The 12,245-nt window shown below is 37.7% G+C and overlaps 1 protein-coding gene across 4 annotated transcripts in view; it reads left to right on the top strand.

Annotated features, from left to right (window-relative positions):
- CCDC68 (coiled-coil domain containing 68) overlaps nt 1-12,245 on the top strand; it is a 43,077-nt gene that overhangs the window by 22,015 nt on the left and 8,817 nt on the right. For all 4 annotated transcript variants that reach the window (XM_019722023.2, XM_019722016.2, XM_074339944.1 and 1 more), the window contains exons 7-9: nt 208-336; nt 5,413-5,495; nt 11,669-11,774. In XM_019722023.2, the coding sequence (XP_019577582.2) occupies nt 208-336; nt 5,413-5,495; nt 11,669-11,774 (318 nt within the window). The remainder of the gene's footprint in view (nt 1-207; nt 337-5,412; nt 5,496-11,668; nt 11,775-12,245) is intronic.

The raw sequence follows: 12,245 nt of genomic DNA on the forward strand, positions 1-12,245 counted from the left end.
TTTGGGAACAATATTTACATATTATTTATTCTCCATTGTTTTGGCGTTGTTGTCGTCCATCAGGTTTCTTTTGAAAGAAATACTGAATTCAAAACGGAAGTCTAACCATGTATGAATTATTCGATTTTTTTGGTTTTTTGGAACAGGAGATAATGTCTGTATAGATTTAATAAATCAATAGTCTGACAACTGTTTTTCTGACCACAGGTTACCAAACTTGAAAAAGAGCAGAAATTGAAACAACAGGTTGAAAATCTGAATCAAGTTGCTGAAAAGCTTGAAGAAAAACATAATCAAATCACAGCTTTGGAGAACCTTGTACAGAGAATGGAAAAGGTAAGTGCCTGGAGAATTAAAGGGATTTCTTCCCAGAATTAAAAAAGTAACACTAAAAGAAATAAGATAACATGAGTTAGAAGTACTCTGTGCAGCTCCTAACTCTTTAGGAAGCATACAGTGATGTTAGTTTCTTCGTTACTGTCAGTAATTTACCTCTTTATAAATACTGCAGTCATCACTATCTGTCACTTTCTCCTAGTAAACGTATGAGTTAGAAAGAGGAACCAGGAGAGGCTGTGAATGGAAACAACAGAAACGATCACACAGCCTACCTTTTACGAGTAACAATATAGAGGATCCCTGTAATCTTAGTGTTTTTACGTATTCGAGTCAGCCAAGGGTCCACTTTGGCCACCCACGTCCCCATTAGGTTTGTAAAAACCTATAGCTGCACTAGGACAGACATAGTTCACATTTGGAAAAGACATTCTGTGGAAATTGGAAATGTCAAAAGAGAGAATCCAGGGAAAGTAATAATAGAACAAAAAGAAACTTAAAAGTTTCTTGCTCTATTCTTTTAAGTAGTTGGCACTCCAAATATATACAAAAAGTGAGCACCGAAATTTAGTTATGCATGCCTTAAAATTTAGAATTCAGACAAACCGAGATATAATGTTTTGGGTTTTTTTTTTTTTTTTTTTCAAATATACTTTTTTTAGTAGCAAAACAAACTAATAGAAAATTGGCAACTCGGAAACTAAATTGGGGGTAGATAAGAATATAGACTGATTTCTAGTAAATATTTTCTAATAAATTTTTATATTTATTAATTCCTTGATTTGCCTCTGTTCTTCTCAGCCTTATTAATGAGTCTGCCTGAGTTGATGCCATTTTCGAAATGTCACTTCAGAAGCATCACATTTCAATAGTCACATTTCTTGCCAAAGGAACTTTGATTAGATTTTAAATATATCCCAAGAATTTAATTTATAACACTATGTATTTGGCTGAATTTGTAATCTTAATTAAGGTCCTGTGAGGAAATCATGAAAATTAAATAAGCCTAAACTTAACTGAACCTAGTAATAATAATATACAGCTACATCTGTGCTGTGCCAACACACAGTGGTTTACTGAGTATTATACTTAAGCCAAAATCACTGTCCTAGAATGTTCTCAAGGAGCTGGTTTGTCCAAGTATGACAGTTTATAATTGTGATGTTTTGGACAAATTGTAACATTTGGATGAATACTTTGTAGCATTAAAATATTTATCATATATATATAGTTTAACAAACTACAGTAGCACAGAGAATGCTAGCATTTCAGAATGAAAGACAATTCTGGAATGCAAATAGGGTTGTTTAACCAAACAACTTGATTAACTATTATCACATTTGAATTTAGACTTACAATCACCTTGAACCCAGCACCACTGGGTCAGGTTTAGTGGCCAGCTGTCAGTCCCTGAAAATTAACAAAGAACAATGGAATACAATTTGTATTTTCTAGAAACTCCAGGAAATCTGTACCAGATGTGAGTTCACCTCAGAATTCTGGGGTATAGTCACTTGACTATTTATTCAACAAATGTTTGAGCACCTCTCAGGTACCAGGCAGAGCTAGAGGCTAGATACCTATTTGTGAATGAACCAGACAGATAAATTCTCTTTGTGGAGATTACAGTGTAGTATATCTGGGTTGCGTGGGATTCAAGGTACTTTCCAGATCTCCATTCTTTCTCCTGGGGGTCCTTAGAGATGCTGACACCCCTACTGAATGTAGGGGATATACCCCAGAAAAACGTTAAGTGGCTCAGATACTTGCAGACATTTTTGAGAAGTGATGGCTTCTTGATACTGACCCATAACAGTGGGCTGTCTCTAGGACTCTGTGACAGAGTGAGTGGACAAGATGCCCATGGTTCAACCAGGCCTTGCAGTAACCTTCCAGAATACTCTAGTTTAATAACATCTAAGGTGGAGCCTGTAGGAATGTCTAGGAGGCAGTGCAAGGTGGGAATGCAGTGGACGGGCAATGCGCAGGAATTGTTTTATTTTTTAACAGGTTTAGTTTAAAGATACTTTACACGTGTAAAACAAACAAGCAAATAAATACAACTATAAGTAAAGCTGGGCAACATCATCTTGGTTTAAGGAGAGACTGAGAATATAGACTGTGAGGAAGGGTTTTTCAGGTGGGGAGTGGGTATTGGAATGAAGGAAGGGGGTACTGAGGCTTTTGTTGTATTAATAGGAGAAAGGCTTGAGTACAACAAGGAAATGCAAATTAGAAATGAATATCCACAACAAAGGTTGATAAAATACCGCCCTGGTAGTGGGTGCCCCCTGGAGAAGGATTCATTTTCTACTCACTTGAACAAGCCACTGCTCCAGTAAATAGCCATTAGTGGTATGAGGTCTGGTAATGAACACATTACTTAAAACCTTCACCATCTGTTCCACTTTAATCAAGAATGCAGTGAGAATGAATTCTATAAACACAGTGATAAGCCAGCAAAAACGCCCAGTAAGAGCATTTTAATATGGCATATGTTCCTTTTGCTAGCAGTGCAATTCTGTTGCATCATATTTGTTTTCTAGTGTCATTGATTTAGCTCTATTAGAATTTTAGAGCTCAAAGGTGCTTCTGAGACCACCTCGTTGTTCCTCATCATTTTATAAATGAGGACAATGAGAGCAAGGAACTATTCCACAGTCCTCCAGTTACCAATTTCCAGTCCTTTTCATTACATTCCTATCTTCTCTGACGCTGGATAAAAATGACATCCTTGGTTCCTATGTCGTTTCGATTTTAACATTTGGCAGTGATTTAAATTGGTATCTATCTGCTCCATTCTGATCAGTAGAATAGGGGAATGCTTCAGCTCCGCAGAGGTGTGATTTGGGAAGAGTAGATTGTCCACTAGGTGGCGCTGTGAACGCCTTTTCCTTTCCGGAAGGCACTGTCCCTGAGAAGTACTGGCTGGTATAGTGTGATTTTCTGTGTTGTCAAAGAGGAAGCATTAAGACCCTAAGCTAGATGATAGAGACGTGGCCAAGGCAGAACAGTGACATGTCCACCTGTCTGGTCTCCTTAAGCCCTGCATATGAAGATCCATTCATCAAGAGTAAGTCCATTAAGAAGAGTGTTTGTGAAACACCATTTTCCTCCCTACAAATTCAAAATATATTAACAGTGCTGTGCTTCTTTGATGATACAATTAGTATCAGCTTACAAGGCATATCGTTGATCCCTCAGAAATAATTCGAACTAGGGCTACACCCAGATCAATTTCTCTATGTGACAAAAATGCTACAGGAAAAAGTTAGTATAAATTTTAAAAATAACATAGCACATAAGATATGAAGTGTTTGATATCTTCAAATTATTATATACCAAGGTCCTAATATGTTCCAGAGAAGCACGTAGGCCTTTCACTTATATTATCTTCAATCATCCCAACTTTCAATATAGGGAGTATTGTCCCCATTTTAGAGATGTTCAAAAAGACAAAAACATGACTCATACAAATATAAGAATAAAATATAGAAACACGTCAGATGTTTTATTCAACTCATCAATTAATGAGGCAACCAATAAGATGGTAAAACTGGTTAAAATAAAATATTTTGAGAAACTGCTATTTATAGGCATTTTGAAAAAAAAGGAATATACATACGATAGGATTACTAGGTTAGATACGTAGCTGGTTAATATTCTTTAAGGCAATTCATCCATAATCTTTGGGGTTATTTTTTTCTGCCAGGTAGAAATCTATACATGAACACTCAGCTTCAGGGTCAGGGCTCTAATCAAGTATTAAATAATAAAAGTCAAACACAGAGAAATTCTCCAAGAGAAAAATTATCCGAGTCAGATTATTAAACAGTGACCCATTATGACTTTAATGACATGTGGTCATGCTGTATATTGACATGTGGTCATGCTGTATATTGTTTGGATTTCTGAGTTTTGGTTAATTTTTATTACCAGTAATAAGGCCCAGAGAGGTTAAAGCTTTGGCAGCCAGAAAGTTTCAAAACCAGGTCATTCCATGTCCAAAGTCATTCAGAGGTTTTTGCTGTTCAACACTGCTTTGTATTTCACCCATATAAATGCTGCAGCAGGAGTGATTTTAAACAGCAATGTAAAAAAAAAAAATCAAAAAAAAAAATCTCTGACCTTCAGATATAAAAAAGGACACGATCATCCCAGCTTGTTTTTTCATGGACTTGTCTGTTTGCCTTTTGGATGGAAAGAGTTTGGCTTAATAATGACATTAAAGGCATTTCTTTACATGTTCTTAATATCATAATTTCTCTTATATACTAATTAGGAAGATTTTATCAATTGTGGCTTTGAGCCTTCACTACAGATGCATTTACTACTACCGGGGATGCCAAAAAAAAGTACATATTTTAAGAGATGTTATCTATGTATTACTTTTCGAAGTTGAATTGAATTATGGTAGCCATGTGTAGTATGACGTTCACTCAAAAGATGGCGTTCATCAAATGAATACTAGCGTCATTCATTGTATTACAATTTTAATACATTTTTTTTCCTTGCTTAAAATGTGTATACATTTTTTTGGCACCCTCGGTATTTCTCTATTTTCTGACAGATGTCATGTGAATAAGTAGCAGTCAAGAAAAGCAGTGGTGCCTTGGATACCAACAAGGCAGTCTCACGGAGAAGTGTGTGTCATGGTGGGAGAGCCAGTGCCTAGGGAGAACTGAGCAGGCGGTTTGCAGCTGGAGTGAGATGGAGAGAGGCAGGAGAAGCGTTACTGAGCAGGCTCTTTTTCAGCAAGGGGTTGGAGGAGGAGCGAAAGGTTTCCAGGCAGGTGAGGAGAGTAAAGACAGCTAGTCTTGAGTTGACATTGAGATACTTGAAAACCGTACAGAGGAATGTCTAACCAGGCTTCATTGGGATGGGTTGTCACATCTCCACATGAAGTTACCTCTTTCACTCAAGACATATTTCTGGTATTACAAGAAGCATCTTTTGTGAACAGTTTGCAAGAATGCATCACCATACATACACAGAGATAGAGAGAGAGAGAGAAAGAGAAAGAAAGACAAAGAGAAAGAGAAAGAGAAAAGCAAAAATTGTCTTATTTTTTCCTAGGAAAAGAGAACACTGCTAGAAAGAAAGCTGTCTTTGGAAAACAAGCTGCTGCAACTCAAATCCAATGCTACGTATGCAAAAAGGTTTGCGAATCTACTTCCTAAGTGTGTAGAAGTGTGTAGAAATATTCACTTGCGAAGAGGCTAGAAAATGAAATCCATATGAATCAGAGTCTTTTGGTTAAAGCAATAGAGACTTGGTTAAGCTACCACAAATAAAGGTGATTTGTTAGGTTAAGATTGGAGAAATATGGCCATAAAGAGGATGTGTCTCATGAGAAGACAGGAAGACCACCCTTTGGCACCTAATGTGGTTTTTAGGAACCAGATTATTTTGTTGCTCCCATTCAGTCATGGACACGTACAGTTTCACTCTTCTCTTGTTCTTCCTGTATGATTCCTTAACATTCCCTTCCCTCCCCCATGTTTCACCAGCTGGTTTATATTCTCTGTGTTTTCCTTTCAAATTCCAGAGGAAAGAGTTTGCCTAATACTATAAAAATTGGCCTAATACTATTTTCTGTACTGAGCAGGTGGATCAATCTCTACATTGTCACCACCAGCTTTTGGCCGGCACCCAACCCCAGTCCTTTGGAAGTCCTCTTCTTACTCAAGGAATAGCTTGGGGCTGCTTCCCTGGGGGCTGTGGGTTATTTAATTTCCCTTAGATGTAGATGTTGGTTTGACAGTCACCATGACTTGAATTGCATTCTATCATTTTGATGAAAAAATTCAATGTGTTCCAATTTGACATTTCTGATGTTAAAAAAATTCTCTGAGGGTAACATTTCTAATGTTAAAAAAAAAATCTCTTCACCTTTTATAACTCAGAAGAAAATGACAGGTTTTTTCTTGTATATAGCTATGTGTATATCATTATAATATATTAAGCTAATCCTCACAAATGAGGGTTAAGAGATTTGGCAGAAGCATCTTCTCCTAAAAACAAGGTTGACTCCATATTTCTACTTCCATCACTACTGACACATGTGTTGTGACTTTCAGTTTGTACAGTAACCCTAGGTACCTTATTTAATGTAATCCTTCCATCGACCTTTCAGGGAGGGAACAGTGCTTCAAATTGGTTAAGTGACTTGTCAAGACTACTCAGCTTCTCAGAAGTTGCTGTCATAGCATAGCTTGTGCTCATTCTGCTATAGAAGAAATTTTGCCTTTTATTTCTGGAGACCTCTTGAGACCTTCTCTCAGACAGGTATCCTCAGTCCCATGTGACTATGAGCATAAGGCAAGCTTCCGACTTATCCCTCTGCCCTGTGACAAACAGACAGGCCCATTTTATAGTTGTCCTTTGGGGAAACACACTTGAGGTTTGTAAGATAAGTAGTGGGTTGGCTCCTCCATCTACATATAGGAGCTCCTTAAAGATGACAAATCCCTTATGGGAAGAAAGGATATCTGGAAGCTGAGGTTGTAGGTCAAAGCACATTGTTCTTACTTAAATTGTACATTTACCTGTGGTAGTTTGGATGGCTCTCAAAAGCCCCCCACTTAGTGCCATCACTGAAAATAACAATGGGGAACATTTTTGACAGGCAAAAGTAATACATATTCCTGAGTTTTGTAGAGCTGCACCTACCTTTTAGCTTGTTCTTTCAGCTTGGTCTGGCCTGGGAAAGGTAAACCTGTCCTCTTCTATTTTTGTGGCTGTGATCCTCAGTTTCCCTCTCTTCCACTGGGGAGTCACATTCAGTGATGGCTACCATAAAGGTGCAGTAGACATTAGATCCAAAACAGCAGGCAGTCTGATCCCCAGTAGACTCTTTTATAAGATTCTTTTATAGTTTCAAAGAAGCTCTAGGGTATGACCAATCTCATTATCTTCTCTCTCAAGTGGCGATTCCATATAGGGTTATTCATAGTCCCAGTGCTGGGTGATGTGTAACGTGCACAGAAGTAGTAGCATCTTAGGACAACAGCATAGCTTCAGCTGCCACTTTCACTGCTTTCCTGTATCTCGGTACCTAGCTCTTTTTATTTCTTCTGGAATTTTCATTCCTATAAATATCATAATGCATTAATCCCTGGCAATAAATGCACTTTACGAAGACTTACAAGAGCTGTATTCCGGGATTGGGTCAATATGGCCATCCTCATGCTATCCATACCCTTTATAATTATGTATTTCTGCACACCGAGTTCTAAGAAAATCAAAGACTGTTTATAAAAACTCCATAACCTATACATGATTCATGAAACTGGGAATACATCGGATGAGGAGGCAAAGGAGATGCGAGAACAGGTAAGTAATGAGGTTGGCCCACACACTGCGTTCCATGAGGTGCTATACACCTGCTCACAGGAGACCCTGACTCTATTTTAAATTTTTTAGCAGGCAACCGAAAGAGGAACTTAAGATTAGTTTTGTGACTCACAATGTTCACGACTATAACCAACCCATTCTTTGGGAGAAGTCCAGTTCTTTTTAATATGTCTATGAGGCCAGAGAGAAAATTTTCCAGGATATGCTCATAAAGAAAACCACAAAGAATGTCTTCAACTGAATCCTTACGGTAACCAAAAAAGCTGTACCTCAGAAAGCCCTTTAAGAAAGGATAGCACGATGCCAAAGGCATAGCAAATGTAAGAAGGAGAAGGCAGTGTGGCACGGCTCAGTAATGCTACTCTCTGGTGTTCGTAACCCAAAGATAGATTTGAAGGTATCCTGATGAATGGATGGAAAGAGTTCTCCATGAACTCCCTTTTCCTCAACCAAATTTGTCTATGATCATTCCACATTACCAGTGAAAGGCAAAGGCATTTGTTTTCACATGTCTGCAAGTTAAAGATAGGCTCGACCTCCTTTCTTGAGCGCTAAGTAATCTAGCAGGAAGAAGACCAGAAATGGTACTCTGTTTACTCTCCCACAGGGGTGAATTGAGAGGGGATCTTCCATTCCCTTCCTCAGAAGGGTAGGGCCAAGATTTTCCTCTCTTTTTGTTTGACGTTTGTTGTCTGCTCCCAGTGGCTTTTCCAGGCTTTGGATTTTTTCAGCTCCAAGTGTGGGAAATATGAGGCAAAAAGAAAACCCAGGCACTCACTGTTGTGTTGTTCCCTGGATTCCGAGGTCCCAAGCTAGTCTGCCTTTTCCTCTCCACTTTCCAGAGTCTTCTTGTGTTTGTTTATGTATAATCTTCAGATTTTTGGTTGTACTCATGGGAATAATAGGCAAAAATGCATCTTCCTGAAAGTGGAAGTTTTTTTTATTCTATTTTAATTTCAACATTTACTTTATATTGAGGCATTGGGAGGCATAGTATGAATCCTAGCTACAGACATTTGTTAGAAGGGCTTGGCCTCTTGTCCGCCTGGCCTTTGTTATATTTTCTTTCTGCTATTTTGCTTTACTACCTCTTTATTAAGACTGAGTGCTTTAACTGAAAGGCACATAACAGAGAATAAAGGGATCTCAAATGGCAGCTTACTGAGGAAGATTCTCATACTCAAAGACCTTAAATGGATGACTAGGTTTCACATTTATTGAACAATCCCTAAGAGATTTCCTGTAACTTCCTTTAGTCACTGACCAGTATACTAATGCAGACAGGCAAGTCTGAAAGCCCTGTGTTTTCAAGAGTGCTTCTAGAAACACTTTTCTTCCATCTTGAAACCTATTTTGGATTTCTGTGTATCGTCAGTGACTTTTTTGGTAGTATTCTCATGGAATAGACAGGGAAAGTTCCTGAGCTTCGTATTTTGGAGAGCATAATATCTACCCACTGTGTCCCCAGTCTGCTGTCCTTCTAAAGACACTTATTTCCCTTTGGTCCCAGAGCTCTGGGTCATCATAGGACACAATGAGAGCATTCTGAATACTTGCCTTTAACATTTTAATGAAATTTTTATTTTTTAAATCAATTTATGAATATTTTATGAATATTCAAAGCCAGTCTGCCTCCGCAAAGCATCCCAAGCTCTTTCTCATTATTTCCCAGTAATGTTCTCAGTCTGACTGCGCTTTCTTGTTTTTTCCCTCCTCACTGGAGCAATTTTGAATCAGTCCCAGCTGTGGGCCAGTTTTCCGTTTGCCTTCTGTGCTGTTTTGATCCTTGTGTGCTCTACTCATCTTTTCTGTGAAGTTCTAATTTTTCTACTGGGGTTCATGTCCTATTGATTTATAGATGTTTCCTATGTATTCTGGATATATTAGTGCCTTTATTAGTCATTTGTGTTACCAATATTCTGAGGCTGCCGTACTCATGTGTATTTGATGACAAAAAATTTAAAATTTTTGTCTATTCAAACTTTCCCTTTGTGGTTGATCCTGTTTTGAGTTCTATGTTTAAAAATCCTTCTCTATTCCAAGTTCATTAAGATGTTCTTCTATATGGTCTTTTGAAAGCCTTTTGGATCCCCAGTTTTATTCATAATCTACATGGAATTTTTCTTTACTATAAGGTGAGGTTAGGATCAGTTTTCTTTTTTTCATATGAATATCCAGTTGTCACAGTACTATTTGTTGAATAGACCATTCTTTTTATAGCATTTTGCAAAATCATCTTTGAAATAAATTAATTCTATTGGCCTATCTCTGTGATATGTGTGTATATATAAAATAAAAGTAGCATGAACATAGCATAATTTGTTTAATCAATCTTTTATTGATGAACATTAGATTGTGTTTATTTTTATGCTAGTAACAATGAACTACATTTTACATATATTTTGTGACATATATGTTGTGTAATAGTACAGTATTTTATAGTATAAATTGCTTAATTTCATGGGCTAAATAGTCATTGCTATCATTATACATCATTTGTACTTGTGCAAGGATTTCTAGAGTTTTATAGAAATTAATTTTCTTAGTAAAAAAATTGTTTTTAAAGCTTTCTCATGCAAAACCACAAGAGAGGAAAAAATTAAGACTGTCTTAAGTATTGCAAGTGGCCTGCAAATTGTTTGATTTTAAGAGACTATGTTGTTTACTAAATAACAAATTGAGAGACAACCTTAGTGGTTTAGTACTGCGCTGCTCAAAGTACTCAAAGCATGACCCATGGACCAGGAAAACCATTGGCAGTACCTGGAGCATGTTGGAAATGCAGAATCTCAAATCCTACCCTGGCATATTGGATTAAAATTGTAACTAGATCCCTGATGATTTAACAAGATCCTCTGATACATATTAAATATGTGAAGCAATTTTTAGTGCATGACGTGAGATGAAAATGGAGACTCCTTTTCTCTAATGAGTACATGTCCTCTAATATCACATGAATTTCCATGACCTTTGTAATATTTGAAGAGGCTATAAAATATCAAAATTGCGTTTGTATTGGGTGTTGGCTACTAATTGGAAAACAATATTAATATCTTGTAAAAAGCTTATTTTCCAAAAGCACATTCACTTTACCTCTTTAAGTCTATAGTATAATTTTGAAAAGTAGTTGAGGTAGGAATGATTATATCTGTTATACTGAGACTTAGAAAAGTGTGTGACTTCAAAGTCACAATGCTCCCAAGTTTGCTGGTCTTGCCACACTGCATGTTTCTTAACTCAAATAATATTGGCGAAAAGAGAAATTAGTCAAAAGCTGTATAATCAATTCCAGTCATCTAAATAGAGTTTTAGGAAAGTATGAATAATCTAAATTCAAACTTCACCCATCTTTCTTCACAATTGTTGGTATAGACTTAAAATATTAGCTGGAATTTAATTTCTTCCTTTTGTTTTCTTGCCCTACTTACAGGTAGCAGAATTACCAAAAGTAGGAAACCAAAAAAATAAAAAGACAAACACAGGCAATCTAAAATGTATACTAACTCTGTGTCATTGGAAATTGGTTTCTGATGATATGTAAAGTCTCCATGTTCTAACCCTGCTACCCCTTGTAATTATTTGGGCATTCTGATGGGTGCGAGGTCTGTAGATGCTCATAGGCAAGACGGATTACATATGTAAGTGTTTTACCTGGCTTAATACAACTTGTCTCAACTACCTGCTGGAGGGCGGGGAGTCACAGGTAGCCAGAAAGGAGCTTTTGACTAATTTATCTTTGAATGGATATTCTCACTCCAGTTTATATCTGAGCTAATCAGAGACTGCTTTGTGGTTGTCTATCTTTAGTGTGTGTTGTGTGGCATATGGGGCCCTGGGCATCTTACTCGTATGATGCCCGGTAGCAGTGTAGCAAATGAGGAGAGCCTGGCAGCACAGCTGTAAAACAAAACAAAGCAAAACAGCTGTATAGTGCATTAACAGATCTCTTCCTCTTATTTTTCCTTTGCGTTTCCAGTTGCCAGGATCTTCACATGGAGATTTCCCTTCTCCAGGAGCAGATCTCTCATCTGCAGTTCGTGATTCACGCCCAACATCAGAACCTGCGCGGTGTCATCCAGGAGGTCAGATTAATGAAGCATGTTTCTCTGGTAGATGGTATGCTTACAGCAGGAAGGCCCAATGCAAGCGGCTTGCCTGGGCTTTACAAGCAGCGAGATGCTTCTCCCCACTGACATTTCCTTTTTATTCCCATACAACACGGCTCTGTGTTCAATGCCCTCTTTTGTCTGCATGCCGACACCTGGAATGGTCTTGATGAAGATATTTGGGACACTGTGTTTCACTGCTCTTTAGATGTGTCTGTGATTTTCAAAAAGTGTTCTGAGCCAGACAGTGTATTCTCTTCTTTAGAACATGTTGTAGATTAGGCGGCTCAGCCTTTCCTTGAAGAAGGGACGATTGATCAGTTTCATGTAAATTTACGTAGCAGGTGTATTAGGACGGGGCTGTGGCCTGGCCCTTCTCTGGGAACATCCTGATAAGGTTATTGTGGTGGCAGCAAGATGGATGGAGGATTGTATACTCACAACAGT

Source organism: Rhinolophus sinicus, linkage group LG09 (assembly GCF_036562045.2).
Source record: "Rhinolophus sinicus isolate RSC01 linkage group LG09, ASM3656204v1, whole genome shotgun sequence".
Lineage (NCBI taxonomy): Eukaryota > Metazoa > Chordata > Mammalia > Chiroptera > Rhinolophidae > Rhinolophus > Rhinolophus sinicus.